General features: G+C 39.2%; 1 protein-coding gene across 2 annotated transcripts in view; it reads left to right on the top strand.

Moving 5' to 3' along the window:
• The window catches only part of LOC126203740 (uncharacterized), an 82,187-nt gene that overhangs the window by 45,004 nt on the left and 15,320 nt on the right, over positions 1–21,863 (top strand). For both annotated transcript variants that reach the window (XM_049938108.1, XM_049938107.1), the window contains one exon: positions 7,470–7,538. In XM_049938108.1, the coding sequence (XP_049794065.1) occupies positions 7,470–7,538 (69 nt within the window). The remainder of the gene's footprint in view (positions 1–7,469; positions 7,539–21,863) is intronic.

The raw sequence follows: 21,863 nt of genomic DNA, 5'->3' as shown, positions 1-21,863 counted from the left end.
ACTTTCCAAAATACTTGTCATTTCCTTCTTACCTCCCTTTCAAAGACTGCTAATTACACTCCAGAATGGTTTTCCAGCAGCTTGACCCAAAGTCTCTGACCTGTTTCCAAAGTCTTCCCAAGATTTCTTCTTGGATGCTGCAATTATCTGTTTGGCTTTGTTTCTTTCTTCAACATAACTTTCTCTGTCTACCTGAGTTCTAGTATGTAGCCATTTTTTATAAGCCTTCTTTTTCCTTTTACAGGCTGCCTTGACTGTGTCATTCCACCAAGCTGTTTGCTTCATCCTACCTACTACTGTTCCAAGACATTCTTTAGTCACTTCTAGTACTGTGTCCCTGTACCTTGTCCATTCCTTTTCCAATGACTGTAATTGACTACATTCAACTAACTGCTACCTTTCTGAGATCACTGTTATGTACTTGTGCCTGATTTCCTTATCCTGAAGTTTCTCCACTCTTATCCTCCTACATATGGACCTGACGTCCTGCACTTTCAGCCTCACAATACCAATTTCATTGCAGATTAAATAGTGATCAGTTTCATCAAAGAATCCCCTGAATACATGTGTGTCCCTCACAGCCTTCCTGAATTCCTGATCTGTTATTATATAGGCAATGACAGATTTGGTTCCCCTGCCTTCCCAAGTATACCGATGAATGTTCTTATGTTTAAAAAAGGAGTTTGTGATTACTAAGCCCATACTGGCACAGAAATCCAAGAGTTATTTCCCGTTCCTGTTGGTCTCCATATCCTCTCGAAATTTACCCATAACCTTTTGATACCCTTCTGTTCGATTTCCAATCCTGGCATTAAAATCACCTATGAGCAGAACACTGTCATTGTCCTTTACTCTAACAACTATGTCACTGAGTGTGTCATACAAATTATCCATCTTATCTTGATATGTCCCTCCACAATGCGAATATACTGACACAATCCTAATTTTCTTGCTAGACACTGTCAAATCTATCCACATCAGTCGTTCGTTTACGTACCTTATTGCAACTACGCTTGGTTCCATTACTTTCCTGATGTAAAGCCCTACACCCCATTTTGCTATTCCTGCTTTGACTCCTGTCAGGTAAACCTTGTATTCTCCCACTTCCTCTTCTTTCTCACCCCTTACCCGAATGTCACTAACAGCTAAAACGTCCAACCCCATCTTACTTGCAGCCTCTGCTAATCTACCTTCTTCCCAGAGTAGCCCCCATTAATATTAATAGCTCCCCATCTCGTTACCATTCGTTTGCCGAGTCGTATCTTAGGAGTCCCTGGTTTGTCAATTAGAGGTGGGCCTCCGTAACCTCCAAAGGTCCGAGGCATTTTGCTCTGATTGTTGCCAGCATCATATTTGAAGTACCACGGAAGCAGGTAGCTAGCCTTACTTGCCCCAGCTCCCATTGGGTTTTACCCCTAACGGTTGAGGGACTAACCGGTGGATTTGGTAGTCTTTGCCGTCTGAGCACAAAGGTGACCACGACTCAGAATATGTCCGAGATGCCCAGCCTTATTCCAAAGTAACTGGTATCCTGACTGTCAGGACCACTTACTTGGCCACTCACACGTTGCCCATGGTTCATGAACTAGGACATGACAACAGGAACCCAAACGTGAACCATGAGAGACTGTTTGTGCCAAAACAATCTTGTTTATTTAGTGTGTGTTACAACTGTTGCAGTATTAGAAAGGCTTAGTTTGTTTTATCTAGCAGACAGTGACAAATTAGACATAATCAGATCGGGAAACCACACCAGTCTTGGGCCCTATTTGTATTAACAGCTTTTTCAGTATTAGGCAGCGCCGTTTCGAATTTTCATGTAGAAAACCATTTGACGAACTTTCGCAGGAAGGAAAGTACGTCATGTAGAGCTGTAGCAGGATTAGAGAGAAAAAAGTCTAGGAGCTAAGGATTGAATAAATGTGTATTGTCTTGTTTGTCTCATGTCTTTACTGGGTCTGTGTATCGGATATTTAATCTTATGTCACACAAAGCAGCAAGTTGTTAGCTGATAGGGAATAAAGAGTGCATATTTTCTGAAGAGTTCTTTTTTTTTAATGAAAAAGAGGGACAAGATGTCAAAACGGCTTATTGTAAGCAGGAGAGGCACCACAGGACATTTCAATTTCCATTGTCATGGTTACAGTTTGATGGCATCCATTAGAAAATATACACGTTTCAATTCCACATAGCGAAATACAGTGACGTGGATAAAAGAATGCTGCGTGAGGAGGCGAGGCACTGCAATATGGCGCACTTACGACCAAATAACATGTTTTACATTTCTTCGAACACATATGTTTTATGCATCAGACTATTCAGAAAACTGTGCACTACAAAATGAATATATTTTTGAAAATTCTTTTTTTTTTTCCTTATTTTTAAAATTTTGACGTCCTATCTCAAGTGCTTGAGGGAACGGTGGCGTGTTTCCGCGGTTCGGAAATACCGTATACCCGGGGCTGATGCGCAGAGCAGTCTGAGCTATAGTGGGGAAGTGGGTAGTCTCCATGTGACCCGTGTTTACGTTTAGTGATTTTGCTGTTTCCTCTTCGTTTACTGCTGTCACGTCAAATGAAAACAAAACAGATTTCTGTAGCCGGGAGCTATCAAGTGAATTAGAATACATTCACATAATTATGGAAGGCTAAAATATGTTGTTAGTTGCAGATTTTATTTTATTTCCACCTTCCTGACAGTCACGCCTTAATTGCATTGCAGAACAATGAAGTTATTTTTGTCAGTTTGCTAAAGAAATTTTCCTTTATTAATTTTTTCCGCTGAGGCAGAAAATATATTTGAAACAAAGTGTTTAATTCCACACACTGTTCGCTGAATTTCAAGTGCGTGTTTTCAACTTCTAGCACGTATGGCATTATGCCATAATAAACAACCAAACATGAGGTAACACACTATTGGTACTCCAAGAAAATTGACATCCCGAAAACCGCATAGGATAAGCTTAATATCAGATTATGGCCTACTTCACTGGGAATCTGGACATATGAAAGTGCACTTTAAATGTGCACATTTTAGTATGGGTCACGAAATTTTGATGCTCTTGGAGTATTCCCTGATGTCTTGTTTCTTTTATGACATAATGTAAGATCTTTTAATGTTTTACATGTACGAACATATGGGCTCCCTATGGCATCGTAGCTGAACAAGCGCTGTGACGACTGTCATCTGGCGCTCTCTGGCAACTGCAGAAATGAAACTACTTCTAACAGGTCATGGGAAAATATTCCGAATGGTAGTTTGAAAAGCGTTACAATCAAAGCAAATTTCCTTTTACGCAAGTTGAGCAATGTGCGAGAATGAACGATGAATTTCTTAAATCACAGAGTGTTTGGCTCTCATTTAAAAATCTGCTCTTTAATGACGATCCGTTTGGATGAATTTCAAGCCCAGAAGATCAGACATTTATGTTGTCATTAAAAATTTTAGTGGCACATTTGTGTAATATATCGTAAATTGTAATACGCGCATAAAAGTCCAACATTATATGTGAAAGCGTTGCTTCTCTTTCAGCGTATTAATCTTATAGACCAATATTATATGTGTAAGCTTTTTGTTTCGTGTAGCAACATTATGTATATTAATTTAAACCATTAACTTTTTCTGTTTGTGTATTTGTGCTACTTAACAGTGATGTTGCTACTGGCTGACTACATCACGTGTCCTAAGCTCTGAATACCCGCTGTCATCGGCTGGCGAGATCATGTGACATGAGCTATGACTGGCTTACAAAAGCACATCGCAATGTCGATATTAATGCTTTGGAAAGTAACATTTGGTGTTTGGTGGAATTCGAATTTATACTTTCGTAATTCAAAAATACGTAGCGTACATGTTGATAAAGATCAAAGATCTTTCCGAAACGGGTTTTTTTATCCGTGTTTAGTTTTCTAAAGCGCAGAGAATTTCTAAGCCCGTGTATAAAACCATAATCATTCAAAGGACTGATAAGTTATACAGTTCTGAGAGAAAATATATTGCCAGTTAACAGGGAAAAAAGTATGTTTTCACCCGGGAGAAAGTGTATTTTTAATCAGGAAATCCGGGAATTTTTTTTCGTTGTCCACGTATACACCCGGAACAAATATATCACAACTACAAATGTTCTTGCACGTTTGTGACAATGGCAATGACTTAGTTTTTCCGCATTGGTATGCACAGTTGGTAAGATAATTGCTTTCACCAAGTAATGGTCTGAGTTTGAGTCATCCCACAGTTATAATATGTCAGTTAGTTTCATTACAATTTCTGTACCACTGCACAATGAAAATTTTATTTTATCAGCCCATATGTCAAAAGTTATCACTGTGTAAAAAGGTTAGATACAAAAAAGTTTTGTCTAGAGCAACATATAGAAGTATGTGCCTGTCAACTTAAACTGGAGGAGGGCTTTTATAACTGTAACAGTATATAGGTCCCCTTCAGGAAACTTTCATTTATTCCTGGAAAACTTGGATGCCATGTTGTGCTAGCTGTCAGATAGGGGAAAGCAAATTATTATATGTGGGGACTTCAATGTTGGTTCACTGAAAGAGTATAATAGGAAGAATGCCCTGGAAGTCTTGCTCAGTTCTTTCAGTTTGACATCTGTCATTAATTTTCCTACTCGGGTAGTAAAGGACAGCAGCACATTGATAGATAACACATTTATAGACCGATAAGTTTAAAAACCTAAATTCTTGTCCTGTTGAGAATGGCCTTTCTGATCTTGGTGCTCAGCTATTTACAGTATATGACATAGCTCCATTCAGTAATTCAAAACTACCCTCCAAAACTGTGTGTTCAATTAATGACTCAACAATTAGAAATTTCAGAGAAAATCTTCAGCAGTTAGACTGGGATTAGGTGTACAAGGAACCCAATGCTAATTTAAAATATAACTTTATTTCATGATACACTTGTAAGAGAATTTGAAAACTGTTTCCCCAAGAAAGTAGTTAAATCTAATTATAAGAAACCATGCAAAAACCTTAGTTACTAAAGGAATAAAAATATCTTGTAACCACAAATGGGAACTGTATCTAACGACAAGAAAGAGTAAAGACCCAGAAACTGCCAAATATTATAAAAACTACTGTGCTACATTAAGAAAGGTTATAATAAAGTCCAGAAGCATGTGCATCATGTCTGAGATTAATACCTCTAATAACAAAATCAAAACAATTTGGAATATTATTACAAAGGAGACAGGGCAACCAAGAGTACAGGATGACCAAGAGTACAGGATGACGGTATTACCATCGAAGCGAATGGAAACTTGAGAAACAACAAGCCGGATGTCTAAAACATTTTGAGTAATCAGTTCTTAAATGTTGTAGAGAAAATAGGATCTAAATGTTCATTAGAAGAAGCAAGGCAGTTAATGGAAGAGACCTTGCCCACACCATCTGATACAATTGAAATTCCACCCACCTCTCCTTCTGAAATTAGGAAGATAATAAACTCTCTCAAGACTAAAAGCTCACATGGAATTGATGGCATTTCCAGCAGCATAATAAATGCTTGTTCCCAAGAGATTAGTGGGATTCTTAGCTCTCTGAAGCAGGCTATTTTCCCAGATAGACTGAAGTATGCCATTGTTAAACCACTGCATAAAAAAGGGGATATGTCTGTTGTCGACTACTACTGCCCAATCTCTCTTCTGACTGCCTTATCCAAAATTCTTGAAAAACTAATGTATGGTAGAGTAGCTTCACACCTTTGTAAAAATAAAGTTTTAACAAAATGTCAGTTTGGTTTCCAGAAAGGATTTTCAACGGAAAATGCTGTATATACTTTCACTAATGAAATATTAAATGCCTTGAGTAACTGGAAGTCATCCATTGGGATTTTATGTGATCTCTGTAAGGCTTTTGATTGTGTAAATCATGGAATACGTCTAGATAAGCTCAAGTACTGTGATGTGAATGGGACAGCGCTCAAATGGTTTAAATCGTACCTAACTGGAAGAGGGCAGAAAGTTGAAATAAGCAGTTCACATAATATGCAAAAAACTGGTGATATCTCAAACTGTGGACAATCAAGAATGGGGTGCCACAAGGTTCGGTCTTGGGTCCTCTGCTGTTCTTAATATATATTAATGACTTGCCATTCTATATTCACAAAGATGCAAAGCTGGTACTCTTTGCCGATGATACAAGTATAGCTATCACACCCAACAGACAAGAATTAACTTGTGAAATTGCAAACAATGTTATTCAGAAAATCATAAAGTGGTTCTCTGCAAATGGGCTCTCATTAAACTTTTGACAAAACACGGTACATACAGTTCCACACAGTAAATGGAATAACACCATTAATAAATATAGGCTTTGATCAGAAATTGGCAGCTAAGGTATAATATTCAAAATTTCTAGTTGTATGCATTGATGAAGGGTTGAACTGGAAAAAACACACTGAAGATCTGCTGAAACGTTTGAGTTGAGCTACTTACGCTGTTAGGGTCGTTGCGGCGATATACATCTCAGTAAATTAGCTTACCACACCTATTTTCATTCTGTTCTTTCGTATGGCATCGTATTCTGGGGTAACTCATCATTGAGTAAAAGAGTATTCATTGCACAAAAGTGTGTAATCAGAATAATTGCTGGAGCTCATCCAAGATCATCCTGCAGACACTTATTTGAAGAGCTAGAGATCTTCACTGTAGCCTCATAATATATATATTCAATTATGAAATTAGTTGCTAACAATCTGAACGAATTCAAAAGTAATAGCAGTGTACATGGCTACAACGCAAGGAGAAAGGATGATCTTCACTACTCAAGGTTAAATCTAACTTTGGCTCAGAAAGGGGTAAATTATGCTGCCACAAAAGTCTTTGGTCATTTACCTAATAGCATCAAAAGTCTGAGAGATAACTATATAGCATTTGAAAGGAAATTTAAAAAAATTTTTAATGGCAACTCCTCCTACTCATTAGGTGAATTTTTGGATATAGTAAGTGGATAATTTTCCCAATCCCCCATAAAAAAATTTAAAGATATTAAGTCTCATGTAATATTTTGTGTAATGTAATACCTTGTATAGACACCTTTTATTAACCTGACACGTTCCACATCATTCGAAGTGTCATATTCATGATCTATGCAACAAGTACTAATCTAATCTAATCTCTTTTATAAGTGTATGTAATGTCAGTTATATATTTTTGTGAAAATTTCCTGTATGTAGGCAACACTTTATTCATGTAACCGAAATTGAAGATGCTATACAATCATTGCTGTGTTCGTCATCCAATGTAACAGACTTTTTTTTTTTTTTAATATGTGAGCTGGAGATGGAATTTAGTGTTGAGGAAGAATGAGTTGTCACATTACTACCTACCATTACTTTCAAAATGAATAGAAATTCTCTTTACACTGTAGTACCAGACCATTATAACTTGATCACAGACCTTATAATTGGGCATTTAGATACCTGTGTGGACTCACTTTGTTTCTTACATGCAGATATCAGCTGACGCATGCGGGAAACCATCAGAAGACACTGAACAGAACAACACTGAAGAAGAAACTGCTGTAAGTATTGGCATTTGTTTGTGTGAATCTATGGCAGCATTTTACTCAGAATAAGGGTGAACTTCTTAACATGGTTCATTGAGACCTGAACTACTGCACAACACATGTATTTTTAATGCTGTAGCGGCACCACAGTTTAGGATAGTAAAAGTTAGTTTTTTGCAATATTCTGAGCACAAGTTACAGCCAGCTGCGGGCTGGATTGCAGTGAATTATGCATACCAACAGTTGCGAAGTAGAATAGAGACTACAGGGCCGTAAAATTGCTGAAATAGTATACATAGCGGTTTTGCATGTCGCAAATCGCAGGCAGAAGGGGCCCACTGGCCAAACTTGCTTGTTAGGAGTAAGTGATGCGAAGCGGCGCGTATGGCAAAACAGAGGTGCACAGCAGCATATAAATAGGTGCGGGTTTCTAATGTGATTCATTCAAGTGTGGCAGCTCTCCTGGTCTGTGGGGTGTGTCACACCACCAGCTACACACAGCAGCAAATGGGGCGACAGCATTTCAGCTCACGGTGGGTCACTGATTTGACCCTCTGAGGCCAATACAGGGTCTGTAGCCAGCTAGCGGGTGCCACTCCACGGCTCACTACCGCGGGCAGTCGTCCTGGCTTCCAACACACGCTGGAGGCATCCCGAGGTGAAAGCCGCAGATTCGGACGCTGGATTGCGGGTGCTTGTTTTTGCCGCGATCTCAGCCGTGCTGGCGAGAGCGTGCAGCTGGCCGCCTGTGGCTTACACCGAGCAGCGCTGAGTAGACAGGGACGCAGACCGCTGAGTCGACTGCCGGCATCCTGATGACACCGCAACTCCGCTGGTGCACAAGGTCGACACACAGCAGTGTTCGCACAGGTCGCTGAGGCAGCCATTGTGCGCCAAGCTGTTTCGCAGACAGTGAAGTGGTGTTCTCAGCAATGTGGGACCTGGTGACGCAGACCCTGGGGAACATGGCACTGTAGTTGGAAACAATAAATCACTTGGAAAGCTCAGACGAGTCTTAATACGGTGCCTTCTACTTTTTCCCGCTACATTTGGTCATCCTGATACATCGGTGACTACAATGTGTTTCTACTATGAATTGGATGCCACTGTCCTCCAGCTTGGAAATCTGAAATAAAATTTACATTTGAGGACTGGGCAGTTAGTGTGTTAATCAAAATAATCGGCAATCATGGCATAAAAGAAATTTGATTTCTTAAGCTGTTTTAGGAACTAAGTGACCTTCTTTGGAAGGTGTGACCATCACATTGGCTTCTTTGTACCATTTTTGTAGAGGCACTGTGAACCCCATGGCCATAGTAATATGACATATGCATTTTTCTGTCGACACTCACACAGAGTGTGATAGTTACAACTTTCTGAAGTTAAGAAATTAAATTTATTTATGCAGCGGGTTGCTGATTATTTAAATGTATACAACTACAATTGCTCAAGATGGATAAATCACTAAGCTAGTGTGTTGTTCAACTGGTTGATACCTTGTTTTTCTAACTTCCTGAATTTTGTGTAGCAGGTTCTACTACACAGAACTTAAGCTTGTTTATTCAGTGTAAAAGAGGAGCCTTTTTTTCTATGAACTACTGCAAGGGAACATAGTTAGTGACAGTTTTTATGCTGAAATGAAAACTAGTTGTTTTCACAACAACAAAAATTTTTACATCTTTAGTTTCATAGTTGAAGATAAAATTAAGAGTCATTAGCACAAAAAAAAAACTGTTTGGAAATGGTTTTTTATTGAGAATTAGTCAGGTATTGTGCCTTAGAATGAAAAATTTTGAAGCATTCTGGAAAGTAAAGTTCTACGTCACATTCTTCCCTGTAATAGTTAGTATCTTTTCTTACCACTGTCCCAGATTTTGCCTTGCTTTGTTCTGCACAAACTTTATATCTACTCTGAGGCTGTTTTAGCTTTTGACAATATTCACTGGAATACTCTTTTTCAAATTCTGAAGGTGGCAGGGGTAAAATACAGGGAGCGAAAGGCTATTTACAATTTGTACAGAAAGCATATGGCAGTTATAAGAGTTGAGGGACATGAACGAGAAGCAGTAGTTGGGAAGGGAGTGAGACAGGGTTGTAGCCTCTCCTCGATGCTTTTCAATCTGTATGTTGGGCAAGCAGCAAAGGAAACAAAAGAAAATTTCGGAGTAGGAAGAAATAAAAACTTTGAGGTTCGCCGATGACATTGTAATTCTGTCAGAGACAGCAAAGGACTTGGAAGAGCAGCTGAACGGAATGGACAGTGTCTTGAAAGGAGGGAATAAGATGAACATCAACAAAAGCAGAATGAGGACAATGGAATGTAGTCGAATTAAGTCGGGTGAGGGTGAGGGAATTAGATTAGGAAATGAGACACTTAAAGTAGTAAAGCAGTTTTGCTATTTGGGGAGCAAAATAACTGATGATGGTCGAAGTAGAGTGGATATAAAATGTAGACTGGCAATAGCAAGGAAAGTGTTTCTGAAGAAGAGAAATTTGCTAACATCGAGTATAGACTTAAGTGTCACGAAGTCGTTTCTGAAAGTATTTGTATGGAGTGTAGCCATGTATGGAAGTGAAACATGGACGATAAATAGTTTGGACAAGGAGAGAATAGAAGCTTTCGAAGTGTGGTGCTACAGAAGAATTCTGAAGATTAGATGGGTAGATCACATAACTAATGAGGAGGTATTGAATAGAATTGGGGAGAAGAGGAGTTTGTGGCACAACTTGACCAGAAGAAGGGATCGGTTGGTAGGACATGTTCTGAGACATCAAGGGATCACCAATTTAGTATTGGAGGGCAGCGTGGAGGGTAAAAATCATAGAGGGAGACCAAGAGATGAATACACTAAGCAGATTCAGAAGGTAGGCTGCAGTAGGTACTGGGAGATGAAGAAGCTTGCACAGGATAGAGTAGCGTGGAGAGCTGCATCAAACCAGTCTCAGACCACAACAACAACAACAATGAGGCCGTTTTGACTTTTCTGTACCCGGACTCAGTTTAGTTAAATGTCTGCTGCCAAGTCTGTTTACAAGTGAACTGTTTTCAGTGGAAGTTGAATCAAGCAGGCCTCCTTTGTTCACCAAAGGCTCTGGCAATTCAGCAAGGTATTCAAAAAGATGTTTGTTAGTGTGCCTCAACTTCTTACGTGAACTTTATGTAAACATTTTATACAAAACATGCAAATTTACAATAATCTTAGTCCATTAACTGATCAGTGTGATCCTCACACCTTTTTTGATTCCCAACTTTGTTCTGACATTGACATTGGATGCAGTGATTTTGTAATCATTAATGCAGCCCTGGTGTCTTTCTTTTTCACAAACAGCAACACCTGCAAAACAAAATTTCATTTTTTTAGCTTTTTGGCAACCAGCTCTTTCTACCCCTTTCCTATTTTTCACTACTATACCTACTGCCTTCATTTCTTCTTCCCATAAATGATTGAGTAGATTGGAGTAGTGTAAAAATGATCCATCTACAGAGTATGGTCTTAATCTTAGGAACTTTGTCTGCATGCAGAATGCTGTTATCAGCATATGCCTGTCTACCAAAATAAATTTCACATTTCGAAATATATCCGCTTTCATGTAACAGAAAAATGTTAAGCCATAATTGTTAAAGGCTTATTCTTCATATAGACCTTGAAACTAAGTGTGCCACAGAAAGGGCAAATACATGGTGAGCAATGAAGTACTTTACAGTTTTCAAGATTCATACAAATAAAATGGTACAACTTTGCTTCAAATCTCAGCCTGTTAATAGAGAGAGTTAATAATAGTTAATAGTTTAGAAAAACCTCCAGAGATACTCTGTTAACAGGTATTGGCATTATACCTTTCTTGGAAGCTGCTGGTGCCACAGAGTGCTAGTATAGAAAATGACAGCTACGCCACAACAAAAGAGCTGGTGTGTCCTTCAGGTAGCAGAAAGGGAGCCAGTAACTGCTGTTCAACAAGCATTTAACACTCACTTTCTCCAGGAACCACCCAGCATAGTCACCATGTATGCGTGGTGCAAACAGTTTGAAGACAAGGGCTGCAGTTGCAAAGGTGAACGTTCTGGTCAGCCTTCTGTGTCGAGGCAAAAAGTTGATAAAAATGTTGATAGCATTCAAGAAATGCACACGTTGAGTAAGTAGTGAGCTGGAGATCTCACAAATAACAGTTAGGAGATTCCTGTGTAAATGCTTACTCACAGAAGTGCCGAGATTCCAGTTGGCTCAGGCTTTAACCCTACAAGATCATGCTGAATGATTGGACTGTTGTGTCGAGGTGTTGGCCAGGATGGACAGTGACAATTACAAGCCAAAGAAGTTAATTTTTAGTGTCGAAGCAGTGTTTTACACTAATGGTAAAGGAAATTGGCACATTGTTCATTTTTGGGGAACAGAAACCCCCATCACAATTCCGGGCTATGATGCCTTGGCCAAATGGATTTCACATTTGAACCCAAAGTTTCATCTCCATTGCAATGTTTCCTCTCCATGTGCAGAGGACATTTTCAAGGAGGATCATAGCTTCTTTGAGTGTTTGATTCGTAGCCTGGCCCACTACTGACTGTGACAAAATTCTGTTTACCAGTGCCTCTGTGCAGTGTTATGACGTCACTTGGTTTGAATACCTGAGCACGACTGGCCATTATTGATTGACATCATGTGCTGTTGCTATCACCCCATGGTGGAAGACTGGAACACATCTTCTTTAGCACCCAGATCTAAATGCCATTTAATTTCGAGCCTTCCACCTTTCTATTGGAATTCCTGGGGTATTTTACAATCTCCATGGCCTCTCACAGAGGCTGGAAAGAAAAACATGGGTTCAAAGAAGGTAACCGTAAAGAAACCATGGGTAACAGAAGAAATGCTTCAATGAAAGAAGGAAGTACAAAAATGTTGAGGGAAATTCAGGAACAGGGAAATACAGGTCACTCTGGCATGAAATAAATAGGAAATGCAAGGAAGCTAATGTGAAATGGCTGCATGAAAAACGTGAAGAAATTGTTAAAGAAATGATTGTCTGAAAGACTGACATAGCATATAGAACAAAAAAATCTATACAACCTTTGGTGAAATTAAAAGCAATGGTGTTAACACTAGAAGTGCAGTGGGAATTCCGCTGTTAAATGCAGAGGAGAGAGCAGATAGGTGGAAATAGTACATTAAAGGCCGCTGTGAGAGAGAAGAAATGTCTGATGATGCGATAGAAGAAGAAACAGGAGTCAATAGGAAAGAGATAGGGGATCCAGTATCAGACTCAGAGTGTAGAAGAGCTTTGGGAGACTTTAGTTTCAGTAAGGCAGAAGGGATCAGTAACATTCCACCAGAATTTCTTAAATTATTGAGAATTTCTTAAATTATTGAGGGAAGTGGCAACAAAATGATTATCCACATTAGTGTATAGAATGTATGAATCTGGTCACATATCATCCAGTTGGTTAAATGATGTTGGTGTCCTCTTGAGTAAAATATTCTGGAGGTAAAGTAGTACCCCCTTTGTGATCTCCAGGCGGGGACTACTCAGGAGGACATCGTCATCAGCAGAAACAAAACACATTCTATGGATTGGAGTGGGGAATGTTAGATCCCTTAATTGAGCAGGTAGGTTATGAAATTCAAAAAGGGAAATGGGTAGGTTAAAGTTGATATAGTGGGAATTAGTGAAGTTTGGTGACAGGAGGAACACGACTTCTGGTCAGGTGAATACAGGGTTATAAATACAAAATCAAATAATGGGAATGAAGGAGTAGGAATAGGAACATGGATAAGCTACTATGAACAGCATAATAAATGCACTATTGTAGCCAAGATAGACACGAAGCCCACACCTACAACAGTGGTACAAGTTTATATGCCAACTAGCTCCGCAGATGAAGAAGAGATTGATGAAATGTATGATGTGATAAAAGAAATTATTCAGATAGTTAAGGGAGATGAAAATGTAATAGTCATGGGGGACTGGAACTTAATTATAGGAAAAGGAAGAGAAGGAAAAGTAGTAGGTGAACATGGATTGGGGGTAAGGAATGAAAGAGAAAGCTGCGTGGTAGAATTTTGCACAGAGCATAACTTAATCATAGCTAACTCTTGGTTTAAGAATCACACATGGAAGAGGCATGGAGACATTGGAAGGTTCCAGATAGACTATATAATGATAAGACAGTGATTTAGGAACCAGGTTTTAAATTGTGAGACATTTCCAGGGTCAGATGTTGACTCTGTAATTTATTGGTTATGAACTGTAGGTTAAAACTGAAGAAACTGCAAAAAGGTAGGAATCGAAGGAGATGGGACCAGGATAAAACCGAAGGAACCAGAGGCTGTAGAGTGTTTCAGGGAGAGCATTAGGGAACGGTTGACAAGAACAGGGGAAAGAAATACAGTAGAAGAAAATTGGTATCTTTGAGAGATTAAATAGTGAAGGCTGCAGAGGATCAAGTATGTAAAAAAGATGAGGGTTAGTAGAAATCCTTGGGTAACTGAAGAGTGATTGAATTTAAATGATGAAAGAAGAAAATATAAAAATGCAGTAAATAAAGCAGGCGAAAAGGAATACAAACGCCTCAAAATTGAGATCAACAGGAAGTGCAAAGTGGCCAGAGGACAAATGTAAGGATGTAGAAGCATATATCACTTGGGGTAAGAGAGATACTAAAAAACTCTAAACTCCTCCTGAACAGACCATAAAGGCCTAACAGTACCATCCGGCTGTTGTGTCATCCTCAGCCCATGGGCATCACTGGATGCAGATATTGAGGGGCATGTGATCAGTACACCACTCTCCTGGCCATATGCCATTTTCTGAGACCAGAGCCACTACTTCTCAATCAAGTAGCTCCTCAGTTTGCCTCACAAGGGCAGAGTGTCTACAGGAAAATCAAAGAGATCTTTGGAGAAAAGAGAACCATCTAAATGAATATCAAGTGCTCAGATGAAAAACCAGTCTTAAGTAAAGAACGGAAAGCGGAAAGGTGGAAGGGGTATTTAGAGGGTCTATACAAGAGCGATGTACTTGAGGGCAGTCGTGTGGAAATGGAAGAGAGCTAGATGAAGATAAAATGGGAGGTATGATACTGCATGAAGAATTTGACAGAACACTGAAAGACGTAAGTCAAAACAAGGCCCGGGAGTTGACAAAATTCAATTTGAACTATTAATAGCCTTGGGAGAGCCAGCCATGACAAAACTTTTCCATCTGATGAGCAAGATGTATGAGAAAGGCAAAATATCTGCAGATTTCTAGAAGAATATAAACCCAATCCCAAAGAAAGCAGGTGTTGACAGGTGTGAAAATAACTGAACCATCAGTTTAATAAGTTATGGTTGCAAAATACTAACACGAATTCTTTACAAACGAATGGAAAAACTGGTAGAAGCTGCCATTGGGGAAGATCAATTTGGATTCCATAGAAATGTTGGAACACATGAGGCAATACTGACCTTACGACTTCTCTTAGAAGAAAGATTAAGGAAAGGCAAACCTACGTTTCTAGCATTTGTAGACTTAGAGAAAGCTTTTGACAATGTTGACTGGAATACTTTCTTCAAATTTTGAAGGTGGCAGGCATAAAATACAGAGAGCGAAAGGCTATTTACAATTTGTACAGAAACCACATGGCAATTGCAAGAGTCGAGGGGTTGAAAAGGGAAACAGTGATTCAGAAGGGAGTGAGACTGGGCTGTAGCTGATCCCTGGTGTTCAGTCTGTATATTGAGCAAGCAGTAAAGGAAACAAAAGAAAAATGTGGAGTAGGAATTAAAATCCATGGAGAAGAAACAAAACCTTTGAGTTTGCCCATGACACTGTAATTCTGTCAGAGACAGCAAACCAGCAAACGACCTGGAAGAGCGGCTGAATGGAATGGATAGTGTCTTGAAAGGAGGATATTAGATGAACATCAACAAAAGCAAAAGGTGATGCTGAGGGAATCCAATCAGGAAATGAGATGCTTAAAGTAGTGAATAGTTTTGCAGTTCGCGGAGCAAAGTAACTGTTGATGCTCGAAGTAGAGAGATTATAAAATGTAGACTGGCTATGGCAAGGAAAGTACTTTTATGGAGTGTAGTCATGTGTGGAAGTGAAACATGGACGATAAAGAGTGTAGACAAGAAGAGAGTAGAAGCTTTTGAAATGTGGTGCTACAGAATAACGCTGAAGATTAGATGGGTAAATCGCGTAACTATTGAGGAGGTACTGATTAGAATTGGGGAGAAGAGGAATTTGTGGCACAACTTGACTAGAAGAAGGGATTGGTTGGTGGGGCATGTTTTGAGGCATCAAGGGATCACCAATTTAGTACTGGAGGGAAGCATGGAGGGTAAAAATTGTAGAGGGAGACCAAGAGATGGATACATAAAGCAAATTTGGAATGATGTAAGTTATACAAGTGCATCTCTTGAAGGCACAGGCCACCACACTTGAATATTGAGCTCGTGAAGGTAAGTAATTAGTTCTATAATAACCATTAAGTAAGTTAATATTACACTGTAAGGAAGTTAATTAGAGTCTGTTTCATATTATCTATTGAAGGTTTCACTCATTTGAAAGTAGTTCTTGAAAAAACAAAAACATAATGTGAGAACTGGTTTCCATGTACTTCAGACATAGGTTTATGTACAACTTTAAGACATTTGTTTAAGTATTAAGTGAAGAATTTAGGTTGTTTTCATTGCACATGTATTTAGTAGCACCGGATCTACTCAGGGAATTAGAGGTTTTAAGTTTTATCTTTTACTTCCTTTCAAAATGCGCAATGTACGTATTGCACATACATGATCTTTGCCTAATTTTTCAGGTATACAAGTTTTGATTTTTAATGTTAGTTTAAGTGCGTTACGTTTCTATATTAATAGTGTACACGTATATTAGTGTTCCACATAACTTTAGTGACTCTTGTGATCTGTAGTTAATATAATATTACTGTTATTGCGTAGATAAATTTTGTAAAAATATTGTAAACAACTTTGAGTGAGAAGTGTTTGAGCTGATGTAGGAAAGTTAGTTCTGTGGTTCTGTGCAGCTGTTGTGACAGATCGTTACATTACGGGGAATGTAGTGGCATGGGAATTGGGGAAGCAAAAGGGCGTATTACTTGGTATTGCAGAGTATGTTCAAGGGATAGGAAAGATTAGAGCCCATAAGGCCGAATTGAATAGTGCTAGGGAAGAACTGGTGATGTTAAGGGGGGAGAAGGGTGAAGACAGGTGGGGAGTGGTATCAAGGAACAGGGGCTACGGAAGAGAACAGTGTCTGACAATTTCATCATTGGCACAAATAATAGATTTGCCTTGCTACCTCAGTCAACTAAGGAAGAGGCTCAAGTGGATGTAAGTGTAGTCAGCACTCAACAATCTTTCACTAGGAAACCAATCGTTTCAAAAAAATAGAAAGCAGGAGGGAAGTTCTGTTGTTAGGTAGTAGCCATTGAAGAGGTATGGGCCATATCCTGCAGAAAAAAATTAGGTGACAGGTACCAGGCCACAAGTATTTTCAAGCCCAGTGCATGTTTTAGCCAAGTGACAGAGGATGTAGCATCATTGTCCAAGGGTTTTACAAAGGAGGATCACGTTGTGGTATTGGGTGGAGCAGGAAACAGTATTGATAGGGATCAGGGCTACTGTATTTAATGTGAACTGTTAAAAATAGCATCTGCAATGAACCATACAAATGTTGGCTTGGTTCCTGCTTTCATGCAGTGTGATTGGCCCCAATTGAACAGCTCTGTCACGAGGGAGCTAGATCAGCTGCTTCGGGTGGCTACTTTGTCAGGCATAGGTTTGGTTCCTGTTGATGGTACTGGTAGGTGGGACTTCGCAAGATATGGCCTGCATCTTAGTAGGAAAGGGAAGGGTAAATTGGCTGCAATGATAGCAGAATCTTTAAGGTTGGGGGGGGGGGGGGGGCACTGAAACTCATGAGAGTACCTCTTTTTTAGGTTAAGATCAGTGCCCAATCATCCAAAGTTGATTGAAATTAAGCTTAATGAGAAGCCCAGACAGGCAGGTATTAGAGATGTTAAAATATCACAAAATTATCATAAAGTACAGTGAAAAATAATGTTTGTATGTCACAAGATTCTCAAAAAGGTACAGTGAAAAATAATGTTAGTATATTGCATCGGAATATCAGGGGATTAAAAAACAAGGGAGATGAGCATCCTGTTTGTTTTGAAGATTTAGAAACTGAGGGTGGACTAGATGTACTATGCCTGTCTGAACACCATATAGTTCCAGGTATGGAAATGGTAAATGTAGGTGGATATAAGCTTTCAGCGTATGTAAGTAGAGACACTATGGAGAGAGGAGGAGTTGTGATATCTGTTAAAATCTGTCATAGTGTGAAAAATTTGGGAACTAACAAATTTTGTGTAGAGCAACATATAGAAGCATATGCTTGTGAGATTAAATTAAATAATGGTACTTTTATAATTGTAGCCGTGTATAGGTCCCCATTGGGAAATTTTCAGCAATCTTTTTAAAACTTGGATTCTTTGTTGTGCCATCTGTCAGAGAGAGGGAAGAAAATTATTGTTTGTGGGGATTTTAGTGTAGATTTTCTGAAAGAGTCAGATAGAAAACTTGACCTGGAAATATTACTTGGTTCTTTCAGTTTGATGTCAGTTATTGATTTTCCTACTTGGGTGGTACAGGAAAGTGGCACACTGATAGATAATGTTTTTATAGGCCAAGATAAATTTAATCAAATAAAAACTTTTCCTATTAAGAATGGTCTGTCTGATTATGATGCATTGCTCCATACAGTAATGCAAAACAGTCCTCCAAAATAGTGGGTTCAATACGATTTAACAATTGAAAATTTTAGGGAAAGCCTGCAACAGACTGGGATTAGGTGTACAGGGAACCTATTTCATGATACCTTTGTGAGTACATTTGAAAATCATTTCCCTAAGATAACAGTGAAACATAATTGTAAGAAACCACCTAAAAAGTCATGGCTTATTAAAGGGATAAACGCATCTTTAAACAGGAAAGGGAAATGTATCTTATAGCTAGGAGGAGTAATGATCCAGAAACACTGAAACATTATAAAAACTACTGCACTGTATTAAGAAAAGTTATTAAAAAGTGTAGAAGTATGTGCATTATGTCTGAGATTAGCACATCTGATAATAAAATTAAACAATTTGGAATATTGTTAAAAGGGAAACAGGGCAACCGAGAGCACAGGACGACTGTATTCCTATCAAACTCAATGAAATGTTTGTTAACAAGAAGTCAGAAGTAGAAAACATTTTTGATAATAATTTTCTAAGTGTTGTAGAGTAAATAGGATCCAGCTATTCATTAGAAAATCCAAGGCAGTATATGGAAGAGGCAATTGAAATTCAACCCATCTCCTACTGAAATAAGGAAAATAATAAATTCACTTAAAAGCAGAAGCTCACATGGAATTGATGGCATACCAACAGAGTACTAAAAGTTTGTTCCCAACAGATAAGCAGGGTTGTCAGCCACATATGCAGTACCTTACTGAAACAGGTATTTTTTTTTTAGACTAAAATACACTATTGTTAAACCATTGCATAACTACTACTGCCCAATCTCATTTCTGACAGCTTTATTCAAAATATATTGTATTAAAGAGTAGCATCACATATTTGTAAAAATGAAGTACTAACAAAATGTCAGTTTGGTTTTCAGAAAGTTTTTCAACAGAAAATGTTATATATGCTTTTACTGATCAATTATTAGAAGCATTGACTAACCAAACATCACCTTTTGCGATTTATTGTGACCTCTCAAAGGCTTTTCATTGTGTGAATCGTGGAATTCTTCTGGATAAGCTTAAGTATTGTGGTGTGAGTGGGAAAGTGCACAAATGGATTAATTCATATTTAACTGGAAGAATGCAGAATGTTGAAACTAACAGTGCAGATAGTGTGCAAAAATCAACAGGCCTCTAACTGGAGAGATATGAAGAATGGTGTCCCCCAAGGTTCAGTCTTGGGTCCTTTACTTTTTTTAATTTACATTAATGACTTCCCACACTATATTCATGAAGATGCAAAGTTAGTTCTTTTTGCTGATGGTGCAAGTATAGCAATCACACCCAACAAACAAGAATCAGCTGAGGAAATTGTAAATAATGTCTTTCAGAAAATAATTAAGTGGTTCTTTGGAAATGGACTCTTACTAAATTTTGAGAAAACACAGTATATACAATTCTGTACAGTAAATGGCACATTACCACTTATAAATATAGAATATGAACAGAAGTCTGTTGCTGAGACAGAATACTCAAATTTTCTGGATGTGTGCATCGTTGAGAAATTGAATTGGAAGTAACACATCGATGATCTGCTGAAACAATTAGGTTCAGTGACTTGTGCAATTAGGGTTATTGTAAATTTTGGTGATAAACATACTAGTAAATTAGACTACTATGCCTATTTTCATTCACTGCTTTCATATGGCGGCATATTTTGAGGTAATTCATCATCAAGAGAAAAAGTATTCGTTGCACAAAAGTGTGTAATCAGAATAATAGCTGGAGCCCACCTTAAATCACCTTGTAGACATTTATTTAAGGAATTCGGGATATTCACAGTACCTTCCCAATACATATATTCACTTATGAAAGTTGTTATTAATAACCCATCCCAATTCAAAAATAACAGCAAAGTGCATAGCTACAACACTTTTGTTCGCTATTCTGGGTTAAATCTGACATTGGCACATAAAGGGGTGAATTATGCTGCCACAAAAATCTTTGGTCATTTGCGAAATAGCATTAAAAGTCTGACAGATAGCAACCAACATTTAAAAACAAATTAAAAGAATTTCTGAATGACAACTTCTTCTACACAGTAGATGAGTTTTTAGATATGAAGTAGTAACTGTAATTATTTTGTGTAAAGAAAACTTATGTTAAAGTGACACGTTCCACATCATTACGAAATTTCATATTCATGATGTATGGAACAAGTATGTATGTGTGTATGTGTATGTAAGGAAAAATGAAACCTACACTACTGACAGGTGGCACTGATGTGTGCTTCCAAAATCTACATATGATGTTTAGGATGAGAATGTTCTTGTGTACCTCTTCTTGTGTAACTGTTAGGAAGCAGTATGTACTGCAGTATGTACTACATATGTTTAGTACATATGTCTAGTTTCCATTATTCTGTATGTTCCCCCTATGGGTTCGGGGGTTAGAATACGCCCGCGGTATTCTTGCCTGTCATAAGAGGGGACTAAAAGGAGTCTCAAACATTTCGGCCTATATGTGATGGTCCCCTCTCAGGTTTGACCTCCATCTTTCCAAATTCTTCCGCAGAGCGAGCCAATTGGGGAAGGGCGCCTTACATTGTGCATTTTGTCCATCATGCATTGAGACCTCTAGCCAGCTTTATCGTCGTCGCATTGCCGTTCCGCTCATTCTCCATCTCTTGGGTGAGGATGCGTCCCTGGGTGGAATTTCCACTATGCACTGTGCAGTGTTGCTTTTTGCAGAGGCGACGATCATGGACTTTATCCAGCACGGTAGCCAATCCGTTGTGATGGGGCCGCCATGTACACTGTTGGTTGTGGCCCTCTGACAACACAGGGAATGCTCTACTGATGCCTGCGCCGTTAACTCCCCACGTATGCTAAGGAGTAGATGCCCATCTCCCTGTGGCATCAGGACTCCCGGCAATGGCCATCCTGCCAGGTGGCCCTTGCTGTGGCTGGGTGGCGCCCGTGGGGAGGACCCTTGGTCAGAGTAGGTGGCATCAGGGTGGATGACACGCAATGAAGTGTGGCACTTCATCTCTTGCTGGTGGCCAGCCACCAGCAGTCTCTAAGTGTTCGAGGGCTCACTTTAAAGCTAACGTGTATGACCCCAAATTGTTCCCCTCCCTGGCCACACTATGGAAGGTACGAAAGGCTATGAGTGGCAGCGAAACGTATTCGCCCCGGTATCTCGTCTGTACCACAGCCTACGGGGAATCCTTTGTGTCTGTGAAGCCTCAGTTCTTTTTAGAGCATTTAGAGGACACGTTCGGGGAGGTGGAGGGCTTGTCCAAAATGCGGTCAGGGTCAGTCTTGATAAAAACAGCATCCTATGCCCAGTCATGAGCCTTGCTCGCTTGTACGAAGCGGGGGGATGTTTCTGTTACTATCCCCCCCCCCCCCATAAAAGCTTAAATATGGTCCAGGGCATTATTTTCCACAGAGATCTTCTTTTACAGTCCGATGACGAGCTGCGTGCCAACTTAGAGTGACGAGGTGTCCATTTCGTCCGGCGCATCCACTGGGGTCCGAGGGATCATCAAGTTGCCACCGGTGCCTTCATCTTCGCCTTCGAAGGTGACACATTACCTGAGAAGGTCTAGTG

The sequence above is a fragment of the Schistocerca nitens genome, chromosome 9 (genome assembly GCF_023898315.1).
Source record: "Schistocerca nitens isolate TAMUIC-IGC-003100 chromosome 9, iqSchNite1.1, whole genome shotgun sequence".
NCBI classification, from domain to species: Eukaryota; Metazoa; Arthropoda; class Insecta; order Orthoptera; family Acrididae; genus Schistocerca; species Schistocerca nitens.
Note: the sequence above shows the minus strand (reverse complement) of the source record. Positions and strands in the feature narration are given on the sequence as shown.